Raw genomic sequence first — 16070 nt, 5'->3', positions numbered from 1 at the left:
GCTCAATTCTCCACTCTGATTAACATTTTTGAAGGGCAATTTTCAAAAATGTTGTGCACACACAACTGTACATTTTCAGTTGCGTGTGGTTTTTATGTCTTACTTATTTTTGACTGTCATGTCTTATTTTGGGTATTTCAAATACATTCCAGTGTTAAGTAATCGTTACTAAATTAAGGTTTATTGGTCTTTGAGAGGTTGAAATTGCATTATTACTTGGAAATAGTTTTAAAACGATATAATTTAATCACAGAAATTACTGGGACAATTTAACATCCAGAAAATTTTATTGTGACAGGCATGCATATGATACGGTTTAACCATCTGGGAATGATGCAGCCACACGTCTCCTTTTTGCATGCAGATATTCTAGCAGAGATTTTCCCTCCGACGGCATGGGATAAAAACCTGCTGGAACCTGCCGCACCCAATCATCCATGAAGTGAAGCATAAGCTCAGCAGCAGAACGGCTATAATTTAATTTCTGCATTTCAGACTCACTCAGGTTTCATCTTGCAGTCTTTCAAACAAGCATTTGTCTTTAGGATGGATTTTGGAAAGTGAATTTTCTGTGTTGAAAGGGTTTACGTGATCCACGAACCGCAATCACCTGCTGCGAAGTATCGCTTCAAAGCTTTTTTGATTTCTAAATTGCCCAATTATGGCAGAGGAAGAGACAACAATTCTTAGCATTAACCCAAAAAGGTCATAACCTGTTCATGTCTTTCAGGACTTATGCCACTTGAGAAAATGATGAACTTTCTTAGACTAGGCCAGAAGTCTGAGGTTCTCACTGTTATTAAAGATAATATGACTCTCCTGGTGTAGTCAGGCCTTCGTACGGTGAAATAAATCTAAATCATGATTATTATAAACACAAAAGGAAAACTTTCAATAGACTGGGCAGAGATTTTCTAATAGAGGCAAACTCAGAGGAATAGTTGTAGTCCTTTATGCTGCCTCTTCATTCATTCCTGCTAAGCCCCCAATGAGACTGTGTCCTCCTCACCTACCCAAGTTAAATAAATCAGCAGAAAAGGAGCAAATCATGAAAACTTTATTAAAATGAAGACGACAACCTTCTTCCAGGCTTATCGGTGAGCAGCTGCCATCGGGTAAAAGGGAGTGTTGGCATAAGGAAGAGAGAGCACATTCAGGAGTAGAGCATTACCACTCCATAACCCTATTCCCAAAACACACTGCTCTGCTACAAGGATTTTCTGCAGAGGTGAAAAGAGAGCTGCTGTGTATAATGCAAGAGGTAGTTTAATAAAAACATGCCGCAAACTCTTCAAAATGACCTCCTAAAATTACATACAGGAAATATATTAATTACATAGCACAGAATACACAGAAGTATGGCATTAGAAATGTAAAACTATACACCATAAATTAAAATAAAAATGCAACAATAACATAGTTCAACAATATTTGTTTTTAACATGCAAACTTGAAGAATATGTTATCAGTGCTGATTTTGGGTGATCTTTTACGTTCACAAGTTGTTTTAGTGGTGTCTGTGTAGCACTGGCAGTAAATTTAGGGTGTCCTGCAGGTGGATTAAGTACCTAATAAGAGTCAAATCCTTTTAATGCAGAGTTTTCACACAAAGAGATTAGCTGAATCATTTTGAAAAAAAGATTGCATTTGATGGTTTTCCTGTCCATTTCGTCTTAAATTTTGTCACAAGTGTAACGAAAGTCTATTGTGTGTCATGGAGGTTGTGCCCATAAGAAACGTTGAGTGTGTCCCAAAGCCAAAACCCCTTTTCCAGATCAGCGTGTTACCAACCCGCCCTGTAGTGGCCCCTGTTTGAAGGAGGATATTCTGTAAGATAATTTTTTTTAGCTTAAAATTATGTAATAATGTTATTCCTTCTTTTTTTAAAAAAAAAATCTTACCGGGAGTGTTGATTTAATTCTTTCATGCAACATGTTTGAGAAATCCTTAAATCTGCAGCATGAGTTTCTTACAGAGAGGACAATTTCAAGGCATCAAACTGCAGAGTCAAATTTCTTTCACATTATTTGATATACACAGCATTTTTATAACACCTGACGGTAACGTAGTTACTTAATTGTGCTATAAAATGGCAGAATGTACTTAGAAAATACACATTACTCCCCCTTTAAGTAAATAAATTGTCAAATAGCCAATTGTCTTGTTTCTTCATTTAAAGTAGTAAGTCGTACAAAATAAGAGTTGGTAGCACAAACGATTTGCCAATTTTTTTTTTATGGGAACAACCCACATTCTCAGCTCTGCTGCTCAAGGCAATGTGTTTTCCTTACAAACGTGGCACCATTTAAACTGAATAAACAGCTTTCACAGCAGTAAAAGATTTAAAGTCTAGAAGGTTTGCAACAGCAAAAAAATAATCAAACAACTGTGCTTGCTTTTGTGCAAAGCATATAATTGAAAATGTTGAATCTTCATGCATTCAGTATTTTTTAGTTTTCTTAATGTATATCTATCTTTATTTGGATTTTCTGCTCTGTAATTTCTCTCTGAGGCGAGGTTAGCTGGTTTAACTTTAACAAATCTAACGACTACTAGCTGTAGCTTTAGAGCCAAGAGCAAAAAAGATTTCTATGGTATTTTTTATTTACATTACAGGTCAGCATGCTTTTTCTCATACATTCAGTTCTGTGTAGGCATTGACGTTGATATTGTGTGCCATTGTCCTTTGTTTGTTTTTTTTGTTTTGTTGTTTTTCTTTTTTTTCAATTTTCCACAAGCAGAGCTACAAATCCAATGAACAAAAGTTCAGTCCTGAAACAGCCCACATGCACATTCAGTGGCAGAAAAGTACAATAATTCATGGAAGACCCAAAAAGCTTGTGTGATCCCCTCTTACAACCTGTCTCCATCACCTTATTGATCCTAAAACCTCAATCTAAGCAAAGCAGGGTCAGTTAATGTTCCCATGGTGTATCAAGTCCATTACGTTTAAGTTGACATTACTTGGCATAAAGTTTCAGACCTTACAGCTGATACAGCTCCTGCTTTCTCAATGTCGATGGGTAAGACAGATGCTCCACATAGCTGTAGTTTATCACCCCTCCTTCATCCTCAAAATCAATGTCATCTTCCTCAATGTCATCAATATCATCATCGTCCAGGTAGCGATTGTCCCCATCCGATTCCGCATCCTCTTCCAGCTCATTCTCGCAGCTCACTTTGATCTTCTTGCGGTTGTTGTTGTTCCTCACCGACGCCTCCAAAGCTTTCTGCCGGCGGTAAAAATGGGAGAACTTGTTGAAGATGATAGTGATGGGCAGAGCCACCACCAGAGTGCCACCCAGGATGCATCCACTGGCTGCTAGCTTTCCGGCGACTGTGACAGGCACTACGTCTCCGTAACCCACCGTGGTCATGCTGACAGTTCCCCACCACCAGCAGGCCGGGATTGTGTCCAAGCCTACATCCTGAAAGAAAGTACATGGTAGAGATGGATGTTTAAAACAGAGGATGATGTTTTAAACAATGTTAGAACTTTGTTCTCTGTCCCCAGTTTCAATTTTGCAAATATCAGAGGTCATAGCATAGCAGACTCTGACAAAGCTGATTGCCTTTGGAGACGCTCATTAACCCCCATGACACAAACACTTCAGGCTGGATCAACAAAAAGGATGAGGAAAATAAATTGTCCTGCTAGCAAAGCAAAAACAAACTGTCGATGTAAGGGTTTAAACAACAAATTACTTTTCTTATAAACTAAATTAAATACAGTATATTCACAGAAGAGCTACATAGGGATTCTAAACTACTAAGCATCACTTAAACTTTACCTCTTCACATTCAGCGGTGTAAGCAATCCCAGAAAAGACGGACACGCCGACACCCAGGTATAGTAGCAGTATTCCCACTTCACGGTAACTGTGCTGCAGATACAACACACAGAATCTAGAAATGACCCTCAGTAGAATAATTTAAAAAGATACTTCAGCAGAGGTTTATCTGTTGGTTTCCCTGTTTCTATGTGTGTAACACTATCTCAACACACTTTAATTGATAAAGTTTTATATGGTTTATAAAACCACACTCAAAATTTGCCAACATTGACAAAAATATTGGAGCTGAGAAATGTTTTAGATATACAGGACATAATGCCGTTTCATCAGATATAGTATGTTAATAAAGCAGAAATACATTTTTTATGTTGTGCATCATGGAAGTATGATGGGAGTGACATTTAAATGAGAGGATATCTGCACTGACATTTTATTAGAACTGTCATGTAATCCAGTCTGTCTCCTGGGAAAACACAGAAGAACATCCTCAGTCAATTTGGTAAACTAAAAATAAAATACAGCTTGGACTCGTACATTACTTTGATGCAGTAATGTTGCACCGCTTGCGGCTAAATATTGCTGATGGATTTTCTTATTTTCCCTATGAGTGAAAGCTGAAGTTAAAAGGCTAAAGCTGGGCTAGATTGTCTTTATATTGTTCCTGTGATGATGGCTTGAGAAAATAAAAACTATTTGAGTTAAATTAAACTCCCAACAACTGTTGATGCTGGTTATAAAGCAGAACATCTGATAAAGTTTTACTTTCTTTAAATTAAACCAGAATGCATCCAAATTGATTACGTTCTGCAAGAAAATGTTATCTCAGAGCATTTAATATTGATCTTTCCTGCAGTGATGAGCCTCTCTTCCTGATGCGGATGGAGAAACCATGACTGTAACGTGAGCTACTGAAAACATATTTAGAGTCAGCATCTATCTATACAGTACGTTTTCTAGTGTTACTGAGATGTTTTCTTTAAGGTTATATAGAAGACTGACAGGAGACATAACAACACTTTGGTTTACAGAGATGAACAATTTTTTCATTAGGGGTCAATGGTTCGCACAGAGAATTTCCAATTAGGTTGATAAATATGGAGAAAGTGACTTTAAATATGAATTGTGGTATCGTATAAGAAATATTTTAGTTTCAGGAAGGTTCAAATTAAACCGGAAGATTTCTTGCATAATTTTACATAAAAATCATCCACTGCTCTGGCCACTAATTGGGGTGAGGAAAGAGCAGCAGACTTTCAAACAGCTGGGGTCAGATGAATCCACCCAATCTGTGAATGATTAAACCTGTGTACACAGGGAAGCCTGTGCAGCAGCACTAGCCTTGTTTGACTTGCAGAACTGCGTGCATGTGAGGTTCTCTCATCTCAGTCAGTAATTACTACTGCCAGTTTTAACTATGAATGACTGCCTGAATGACACTGAAAGCAACTACAAAGTGCTATAGCAGCCAACTTATTTGGCTCCAGCTTATTACAATCCGATCAAGAATAAAAAAAAAAAACATTTCAAGGTTTTTTATTGTAACGCAAATAAATTAGCTCATTATGCTGGACTGAAACCTCTGGTCCAGTACCACACAAGACTACAATCGAGCTTCGTATTTACTTGTTTATGCTGTTGAAATGGAAACATAATTTCAGGTTATTACAAGTTATAATTAAAAATGAACAGAAATAAATGGTTGAAACATAACAAATCTATATTTTAGTATAACAGTAACAATGGAGCAAGCAACATCCATTTTGATTTTCAAGCTTAATTCAATTAACTAAAAAACAACTTTTCAATGTTACTTTAATCTACTGACCTCATTATGTATCAGACTTCTTTAAGAGCCAAATAGATGTTGTCAGATGCATCTGCAAACATATGAAAGAAGCTCACCCGAAGTGTTGCTCCCAGAGAGCGCAGACCTGTGGAGTGTCGGGCCAACTTCAATACTCTAAAGATCCTCATTAACCTGAACACCTGGGAGAAATAAAAGCCATGAGTCTCATAGAAAGAAAATGTTTCTGTGACTTAATGCAGAAATGAACAAGAATGAGGCCATGTTACAAGTTCCAGTATCCTACAGTTTCAACTATTTTTAAGATGTTTCTTTCAGTGACCTTAAGGGACATTTAGAGCCAACTGTGGAGGCTGGTGTCATGTACTACACAGTCCAGTTCATTTTTACAGGTAAAAAAAAACATGTTGGTTTTTGGACAGGTTGAAATGAACAGAAATCTAAAAGCAATGATGCAGTTTGAATTAGAAGAGTTGCGATCACCTCCCCTACCTTTGTGAAAGCAATCTCTCTGTCACCTTGGTGATCCAGAAGGAAGAAATGTTTTTACAGATAGGAACATGCCACCTTATTTTTCTTTACAGGTCTAAAAATGTTAAGCTCAAAATAGGATGTTTTCCTAACATTAGTCATCCAATTTGTTTGCACAGAAATCAAATCCAACACAAAACTGACTTTTTTCTGTACTGTAATTTGAGAGTAAGCATGGGTGTACACCAGTAACCTGTATTAGTCGCCCCAGGTCTCCCAGTTCAGACTCAGATCCCACGGTCAAGTCAAAGATCAGGGTGATGTAGATGGGAACTACTGACACCAGGTCGATAATGTTGAGTGGGTGATGGAAGAACTTCTTCCTGTTTGGAGCGAGCAGCAGCCGCGTCACAACCTGAGATCAGAAACAGACTGTAGCTTTCGGTTTCTACCAGCACACATCGCCTGCTTCACAAACCATTTTGTTTGTGCGTCCTCACCTCAAAGGTGAACCAGCAGGTACAGAACACCTCAAGAGCCTGGGTAGTTTTATCTTCGATCAGCTTTCCATCTGAGTCAAAAGTCTGTTAAAAGAAAAAAGAAAGATCTCTTATCCATTTGTTAAAGCATATTATTTAATTTTCTTTTTTATTTACCATCTTACCTAATAAACAGCATTCGATAAATTATACCAAACAGTTGTTGCTTTTCTGTTTTCTTTTTATTCTTGCAAAATAAAATCTTTGATTTCTATCTTAGCAAGCACTTGCATTGGTGTACTTTGGCTTCAGACACTTAGCAAAGCAATATATGTTTTGTTTTTTCTTGGTCTTTGTACCATATTTCTGTAGTGGGACTTATTGCTTGCTGCTTTCAGTTTGTTTGAAATATTGATAATTACACTTTTGTGAACTCATTGGGAATTTTCAGCTTTATCTTTGCAAAATACTTGCTGCCCTTTGAAGACTGCACACTCACTCCTACCTTTTATTGAAAATGAGATCACAGTGTGTCTGAAGTCTTAAAGCTCAGAGGGCCTGAGTAACATCAAAAGATGTGTTTACAATATGTTATCCTGTGTTTTTCCCCCAGGAACAAATTTACCATGAAGCCTTAATATGCCCTAGGCTATCCTCTATGTGTGTTTCCACTTCAGAGCTACCAAATGGGGATTGAAAATTTAAATATTAGAACTTGTCAGTGCATTACAACCATAAGCATCAAGAATACTTGAGATAGTTGGCAAATATAATATTTAAGCGTGCACATTTATTAACACCAAGAAACAGAAAGAAGTTGAAGTATGAATTTTGTATTGGATTATATCAGATACCACTTGAGTTAGGTTTCAGAATTTTGAGGAACATAAGTTTTTCAATTGCCCGCATAAATGTTTGAGTTGTAAGTCAACAGATATGATTCTATAAGTGCCTTCTTATCATAGATACAGCCTATAATCTTTGACGCTCTTCCATACCAACCTGATACTCTGGGATGCTGTTAATGCACATAGTGGCAATAGATGTGAGCACCACTCCGATGGAGAGCAGACTGAAGAGCTTACTCGGGATGGAGTATCCCGGGTTCTCCAGTGTAAGCCACAAACATTTCTTGATGTTCCCGTAGCGAACCTCCTGGAAATGCTGCATGTCTCTATGAGGAGACAAGATGACAGTAACTTAAAGGTTAGCAGCAAAAAGAGAGTTTCAGAGCCCGATTGAAAATTTACATATACTGCAAATGTCTGACTTGTTTAAATCAGAAATCTCGTCCACAGACGTGTCGACACTGCTGACGTCACTCTCATCATCCCAACTGCGGTGTTGACCTCTCTCCAGCTTGCGGTCATGGTAACGATAACTACAGCAGGTGTCCAGGAAGAACTCATTGATGCCCCAATACTCTATCTCTTGACTTTGTGGGGGGAAAAACACTCCAAATCAACTCCATACCTCAAATATTTGAAATAGTAGGTGAAAACCTCAAAAAACTTGAAGAATCCCTTTAAAAATATGTTAATTTACATTAGTTCATTTGTAAAGTTTCTAAGGACAGGGATTTGTAACTTTTCTTGACTTCTAATCTGATGTTTTTAAAGAAGAAGTAAAGGCACTCAGTTACACAATAAACACATTAATAGAGTCTTAACAGAATACCAGCCACTATATTTGCTTACAGAGCACCATACTAAACCACAAATCCTGTGCATGTGCAAGAAGATCTCAGTTACTGTAGCTAAAATTGCTTATGCAGCACCACTCTACTTGGCGCCTCATTAAAACAGGTAAAATGTGGAGCAATTTGCAGGCAAATTAAATTAGCATGAAGGTTTTTTGTGCGACATTAAGGATGATGTCACAGTGAAATCAAACGTACCTGAAGGAGAACACACAGAGTTCCTCCATCACATGAAGTTTGCCAGTCTGATAAAAGTGGAGGACATAAGGGAACAGACCTGGATTTCTGTCAAAGTAAAACTCTTTCTCCTGTACGTCATAGTCATCACACACCTAGAGGAGCGAAGAGGCTATGATGAAGGTTAAGTTCTGTGTCTAATTATTTTGTAATTTCATTTGTTAAAGAATTGGACCCACCTGCAGTATGTCTTCCTCTGAATCACACGCCAGTAATTTTCCCAACCTGGTGTCTGGGAATTTCTTCAGTGTGCTGGAGCAGAGGCTCCTCTTCAGACCACCGACATTCACATGGACAAGACCCTCTTCAGAGTCCTGATGGATCCAGCTGGGCAAGGACTCCTTCACCATGGTGAAATCTGCTGAAGCAAAACAGAGATTAGAATTAAACAGTAGTGGTGCCAACAAATTAAAGTTACAATAAAGAGATGTCTGTTATCACTTTCAATTCAGATGTCTGTTTGCTATCTCGGATTCACAGAGCAGATTTGGTGAGTAGGTGTGAAGTGGGGCGCACTAATAAACCCGCATCAATGAAGGTTCTGCCCAGTTTGAGGGTTTGTGTTTTGAAAAGGCCAAAGCAGACTAAAGTAGGTTCTTCTTTGCAGCCATATTGCATAATCATCTTATGAAAAATGGTTGGAAATTTCTGACCTAACTTCTGGTTTCACATTTATGTTAACTGTAAATTACATAAGCTAGTTTAAACCAAAAATCTATAAAAATATTCAAAACTCAAAGTTTTTCTACACTTAAAAAGTTAGTTAGCCCAATTTATACTACTTGTACAAGCTCTGCTAAATGCACTGAAGAAATACATGAACATTTCTACTGTGTTTTTTTGGTAAAAACTCAGTAAGACCTGGTCCATTAGTAACTTTAAAATCAACATTGGTTAAAGAAAGTTTGAAAGTGATCAAATAAAACTGCCTTGGCTTGTAATTTTCATCAAAATGTAGCAAAGCATAGTGTGGGAAGTAAGAAAGTAATAACTGGAAAGATTATTAGCTGTGACTGAAATAGAAATGAACACTTTGCTATTGCTATACGGTCCAATCATGAGTCCCATTGCTCTGACTGCACTCATTTCAGAGAGAAAACATCTGAAAACAAGCAGGGAACCGATGTGATGGTGGTCTCCTGCTGCATTTATGGGTACAGCATCTCATTGTGATGATGAGACATTTGTGTGTCTTTCTTCTGGCTTTAAAAAATAATGAGGTAGCCATGAGATATTTTTGGTTGTCTCTTTGTTGTCATTTCTTTGCTTCGTTTCATACTGGCAATTTAATGATCTTTTTTTGATGCGTTTCCACTGCAAGTGATAAAGAGCTAGAAACTTTAAAGAGCTGTCTTTTTTCTTGGAGTTTTTCTTTCTTGGGTTCAAAATCACAGCAGGAAAGAAGGACAAAACAAACGAGCATGGGTGGACTTTCAGAGAAAAAACTCAGTGGAGGAAATTATTTACCTCTGAAAACCTCTGAAACCTCACAGTAAGTTTGAATAATGGATTTTTTTTCTGCTGTCGTCTGATAATAAGCCTTGAAGTTTGCATTCACATTTATAAGAATGCCCTAAAGAAGCCAAGGAGAGTATTTTGAGATATCTTACTTTCTAAGAGTAAAGGAAGATCAGAAATTGAAACGCTCACCACAAAGGTTTTCAAATATAAACATAAATAAAACCATTTGGATTGCAATTCAAACCTCACCAGGTGACCTACATCAAAAACAACAAAAATCGAAAAGGAACAGTCACACACATACCATATACAATATTTATGTTGTGAGAAACCTTCTTATTTGTATCACTATACTGATATAATTATTCCATGGAGATGCAGTTACCAAGGAGATGCTTTTAATACACATGATACTACATCAATCTACTCACTGTTATCAACAATTTTCCAAATGTAAAGTTTCATTATTTTTTGACTTTATTGCCTCTTACAATATAAATCTTACCACTTCACATCACATCTTTATTATACTGTCAAATGTGAACTGTTTAATTTATAAAAAATGCTACAAATAATTTAAATTAACATTGTCCAACAATGTATGCTAAGGTGCCAAGTGTCTTCTTAAAAAGTTTGGTGCTTTGTAAATGTGTTCATACCTTGTAAGCCTCCTCACATTTTAACTAAAAACATTAAAGAATTTATTGGGATTCTTAGCGATAGACCAACACAGAGTAGCACATTGTTGTGTTTCAAAACTTACTACTGATAGAAATCTGAAAGGTGCAGAGTGCATGTGTTTTCAGTTTTCTGTGGGTTTTTGGGAATGTTTCCATCAGTTTTGCAACAACACATTTGCGCAATTGTTTTTTCCTAATTTATTTTTACAAAGGGACTCAAGTCAGGGTTAGGGTAAACCTTAGTCAGGTTTAGTTTTAATCCCTTCCTGGGGTTCTTCTGCATGAAATTAGCATGTTCTCACCATGCAGGCATGGGTTCTGTCTCCAGCTTCCACCCACAGTCCAAAAGAATAATGTTTTTCCAACTGCTCTCACTATATTGCCATATAGGTATGAGTTGTTGTGTGTCTGGTTGTTTGTCCGGCGTGTCTCTATGTTGCTCTGTTATGGACATGGACACCAGCAACCCCCCATGACCCAGCAAGAATAAGCAGGTAGAAAAAGGATGAATGGCTGAATCTTTGCATGGCAGCAGAAAAATTAATAGGCTAATATAGGATTTTACTGTAAACAAAACTGTGTAACTTTCTCTAGGTGATAAGGTTGCAAGAAAATTTTACAAAACAGTAGATGCATCAATAACTCCTACACAGGCTAATTTACTGCTCTCCCAGTATAAACACCCACACAGTGAAATACACTCTGACAGTGAAAACTACGCAGTGAGATCTCCCACCAGATGAATTAATTACAACGTTCATATCAAACTTTAAAGTTGTGCAAAGGATTGTGACATTTTCACTCACTTCCAGATTTTCCTCCTCCCATTATTGCCTGAAATACTTTTCACAATACGAAGGGTAAAATTGCCATAGAAAAAACGTAATTCAATCCAGTTCGATCAACATTGCTTAGCAACAGGTAAAGTTTCAGAAAGTCTCTGGATCTCTGTTTCAGTAGCTGTCTTTCTTACAAACAATCTAAGATTTCACAAAAGAAATCTGTTGAAGATAGTGAGAAGTTAAGTGAGCAATACTCTTGCCTTATATTTGTTGTCAATATCAAATACTTATTGTATTATTTTGCACATTTATTCTATTACTTCTGAGTGATGTTTGATGAGCAGCTCCAAACTCCAGCACTGACAAGAGCTTTACAGAGTCCACACTGAGTGCTCATAGTTTCAAGTAAAGTGCAGCTAAGATGTGATCCCCTAATGCTATAAAGTCTCTAATTGGTGAATTTGGAAAACAGCCTGAGGACTCCAGCGCAAGTTTAATGTGAGCGTAATGGTATTTTAGCCACAGTGATCTGACTTAATTCGTTCCTGAATCTTTCTCTTTCTTCCTGCTGGTATTTAATCAGATCTTCCTGAGTTATATGGTCACATGATCTGGCATCAGCTAACCGTACTGACATCAGCATGTTGGTGTAAAAATTCTGTGTGGGCGGTGTGTTTGTTTGAGGGACACGTAATTAGTTTTTTAAAATGATAGATGTGAACAGTGGCTGAAAAAATTTAACACCTTACTTGATTTTTGGTTCTTTCTTATTGGAAAGGATTAGTCTTTTTTTTTTAATTGTCCATTTGTTTCAGTTCTGCATATTTTTGTTAATTTGCATTTTTTAAGTCTATTTTTTTATTCTGTTAAATGTGTTTCATCTTCTTTTGCCTTCCCTCTTTCTGTTTACTGTATAATTTTTTGTGAAGTTTTGCTTCTTTGTCTAACTTTTAGAATTAATACAAATATGTTAGAATTGACATTTTTCTCACAATAACTGCTTTCCTCTAAGTTTCTTGTCCTTGTTGTTTAGTTAGCCAAAGCAACCGCTCATCCCACACCATTGGCTAGCTTGACCTCAGAGTGTCTCCTATTGATTGATCTGAATGTGAGCTCATCTTTTTGTTCAATAACACAATAACATGCTTGAAATGTTGAATTTAAAACAGCTGCAGCTAATAGATAGTGTCTTATTCAAAAAACAGTTTGGTGACTTTTTTTCTCTCTCTCTATGCTAAATAAATTGCAAAATCAAAAGCAAAAACATTAAATCCTTGTCTTCTATAGGGAAAGACATTAAGTATTTCGCACACTTCCCTAACTCTGCCTCTGATTTAGCAATCAGTTCTTCATGGTGATTCTTTCCCTGGAAGCTCATAGAGAGGTGAGGTGTGTTTGGAGAGGCAGAGATAAAATACACAACCAGAACCAGTGAGACATTTTGCTCAACTGATCCACTAGGAAAGGCTTGAACAACCTGTCAAGATTTTTGTGGCAATACACGTTTTTGTTTTCATCATTTTTGCGTATCTGACCCACACTAGGCTGTGTTTTCCTTTTCTCCCAATTCTTATGTGAGAGGCTGATGGATCAAATGCTGTTTTGAAATTTCTGAGGTTTCTTTACCTCCGTTGGGAACCCTTTATTTAAAGTCCCGAGAGTGCTGTAAACTTTTAATATGTTGCATTTGTAATCAGTAAAAAGAACTTTATGAACGTTCAATTCCCTGCTGAATAATTCTTCTTTCCAGCCTTTATTTCTTTCCTTTTGCTCATTAATTTCTAGTTTTCAGTGTGTTCCTTCCAGTAGACATGCTAGTTGTGGCCATATCTATGTATTTTAATTCATTTACATTTCTTTTATGTTTTGCCAACAGTAAAGTATTGTATCCTATTTGAGAACTTTGGTGCATATTTATTAATTATTTGTTTCTATGTAAAAGTAGAACAAAAAAAAGCAAAGACTTACTTTGTACACATTCAATTCCACTTGATTTAACAGTTTCAAACAATATAATTTAAAATATTTAATAAAATCTTTTGGTTTATATATAGTGAAAAGAAACTTACTCCTTATTTTTGACCTAACAGTTATTCACCTTGACCTTCTGCACCAATTAATAGATCAGCAATTTCAATTTTCCTTTGCTCTGATTGGGAATCAGCCAGTCGAATTCTGAAAAAAAGTTGATGTTTTTCCAATTTTTCCCTGCATTTTTGGTCCATACAAATATCAACTGACAACAAGTTGGATGAAGTATTTTCTTTTTTCTCTTTAATGAAGAATAAATAAATAAAAAAACAGGTAAAGGTTTGCAACAAATGCTTTAGAAAGTGGAGATAATCTTTTCTTCACTTTCTGTTAGATCCCCTACTCTACTAATCTCTACATAAATGTAACTTCCATTATCTATAAGACAGAGAAAAGTGTTGCAGTCTTTTTTTCAGCCAGCTTACCAGCCAATTTTATTGAAAGAACCCCATGACTTTATGAAACTGTTGCATTTTCAAATCTTGATATCGTTAACCAGCCTGTGTCTGCTACAAACCAAGGCAAAACTGTATTTATCTGTTTCTGTTCACATCTCACTGTCAGGATATGTCCTGAAAGTCATTGAACAATTGCAGTCTAAATGAAGCAATCATGTAAAAATGTTTAGCAAAGATTAATCTTTTATTTAACCTAAAAAAAATCTTGTTTAAATAAAAACAAAAAAAATTATTATGACCTTTTCCCTTTCATCACTTAATTTACCCAAAATCCCGAGTTTGTAATTCCTTCTCTGTTATGTCAGTATTATGCTCGTTTTGTTGCAGCACTCCAATGTTGTGCCAAAGTAGGATTTATCTTGAGAAACATCAAGATTAGTGTTTACACTTGTGTTGCTTTCATTAAAACTCAATTAATTTTACAACCGTTACAGTATTGTTATTAACAATTGAGAAGAAAATGTTATTGGTTTCATCATATGTAACAGGAAAGCCAACAAAGCCAATTAACTGTGGGACAGTACGAATCTTCCTGCGTGCATGACATGATGAGCTTATGCTGAGCTCCCCGTGGGGCTCAACATGATGAAAACAGAAATAAAGTTGATCTATAATTCAGCAGTTCTGCTTGAAACTCAACTGTGCAAATAAAGCAGCTGCAACAACAAACTATTATCGGGTGGATCAGTGCTTAGCAATCACCGAGCCGTGTTAATAATGTTTGAATTGATCGTCTTAAAAGCTCCTGGTTTCACTGAGAAAAAGTCTTTGTTACTTACTACTGAGTTTTCTGACGACGCTCCTTCATCACCAGAATAACGTCCTCATCATCACATGTCAGATTCACCCCATGATGGTTTAGTACGTTTTATTCTTACTTATCCAAAAACAATCAAATCTCAAACAAGTTGAGAAAAAAAAAAGAATACAAGACGAGTTGTTCTTCTGAGTAAAGTGAGCCTTTCCCTTCATCTACAGCTAAAGACTCCTGTGAAGAGAACCCATTCAGCTGGAGGGGTGCAGGTTTCCTCCATCTGAACTACGGCTCGTTCCCGTCTCGCTCGGTGGGGAATCTTCGGCTTTTTCCGTCACAATCCGGAAAAAAAAAGACCCGTTTCCAAAGAGCATTACCTCCCAAACTCCTAAGTTATACTTAGGTTTTCTCATGGTATATTGGCGACACCCAGTGGTTTTTAATAGAACTATTCCTAACTAGAGTTTTTGTTTTGTTTTGTGTATATAGTAGTTGGCACTGATCATTTTGTTAGCTAAACTAATCAGTTTATTATCATGTTTTGTTGTTGTTGTTTAATAAAAGTTTACATCATACTAGTCATCTGACACTGGGGCTCATTAAACATCTAAAGGTGCCAGCTTTATTTTTAACCAATTTTCACTTGCAATCTAAAGCAAAACAATAGGTGGCTCAAAATGTTAAGGAGCTCATTTGGGTTTCTGGCTCTTTAATCCCAGATTGGCTTAAAATATAGTCAAGGAATTTTGAGTCCTTTTTAGTTGTTTTTGTTGCTGCAATATAGGATACATTAGTAAAGCATTTAGTTTGTTTCATCCAGAAGACCAAAAGGCCACAATACTATGAATGTAACAATATAATAATAAAATCATATTATAAAGTATTTCATAAGGTTTTAATACATCCTATTTTAATGATTAGGGACTGATAAAATATTAATTTAAAAATTCTTTATTTTGTTTATAATATAACAAAAACAGAGGAACCATTATTTTTTTCTAAATGATTTAAAGGCAGAGAAACAGTGATATGTTCTTCTTTTGTAGGTGCATTTACTAAAAATGGCCCATTTATTTCAATTTCTCCATCAAAACAGAAGACGTTCCTTAATGCAACTTATTGTATCAGTAAGATGATTGCTCCATCTGGTGGCCAAAGTGTTGCTTTTCTCAACAGCTGAAGGTCAAAATAACAATTTATGCTCATATTTGAACAAAAATATTTACTCAATTGTTCATTTAAACACAGAAATAATAATTCCCACCCATGCTACCAAATTAGTAGTTGGACCCTCATTTGTCGTCAGAACTGCTGCAGTTTTTCGCGGTATGGATTCTATAAGATGTCTAAGGCTTTTTTCTCAGAGATTTGGTCCTTAGAGATATTATAAGCTGCATGCAGTCACAGCCAATTTCTTGGT

At 36.4% G+C, this 16070-nt stretch overlaps 1 protein-coding gene across 3 annotated transcripts; it reads right to left on the bottom strand.

Annotated features, from left to right (window-relative positions):
• Positions 1-1039: 1039 nt before the first annotated feature.
• On the bottom strand, positions 1040-14927 carry LOC114134896 (potassium voltage-gated channel subfamily S member 2). 3 transcript variants are annotated; one of them, XM_028001762.1, is made up of 11 exons: positions 14676-14927; positions 8664-8845; positions 8446-8579; positions 7819-7983; positions 7551-7722; positions 6570-6653; positions 6323-6484; positions 5697-5780; positions 3792-3884; positions 3369-3428; positions 1040-3230 (listed from the first exon to the last, which is right to left on the bottom strand). In XM_028001762.1, exons 2-11 carry the CDS (start codon positions 8832-8834, stop codon positions 2985-2987), a joined length of 1371 nt encoding a protein of 456 aa, XP_027857563.1. In that variant the 5' UTR covers positions 8835-8845; positions 14676-14927; the 3' UTR covers positions 1040-2984. The 3 variants fall into 3 exon arrangements, with proteins under 3 accessions (XP_027857563.1, XP_027857561.1, XP_027857562.1); XM_028001760.1 differs by having other exon boundaries at positions 1040-3428; XM_028001761.1 differs by having other exon boundaries at positions 1040-3428; positions 8664-8842.
• Between the last annotated feature and the right edge of the window lie 1143 nt (positions 14928-16070).

This window comes from Xiphophorus couchianus, chromosome 20, assembly GCF_001444195.1.
Source record: "Xiphophorus couchianus chromosome 20, X_couchianus-1.0, whole genome shotgun sequence".
In the NCBI taxonomy this organism is placed as follows: domain Eukaryota; kingdom Metazoa; phylum Chordata; class Actinopteri; order Cyprinodontiformes; family Poeciliidae; genus Xiphophorus; species Xiphophorus couchianus.
This window is presented reverse-complemented; position numbering and strand designations above follow the sequence as displayed.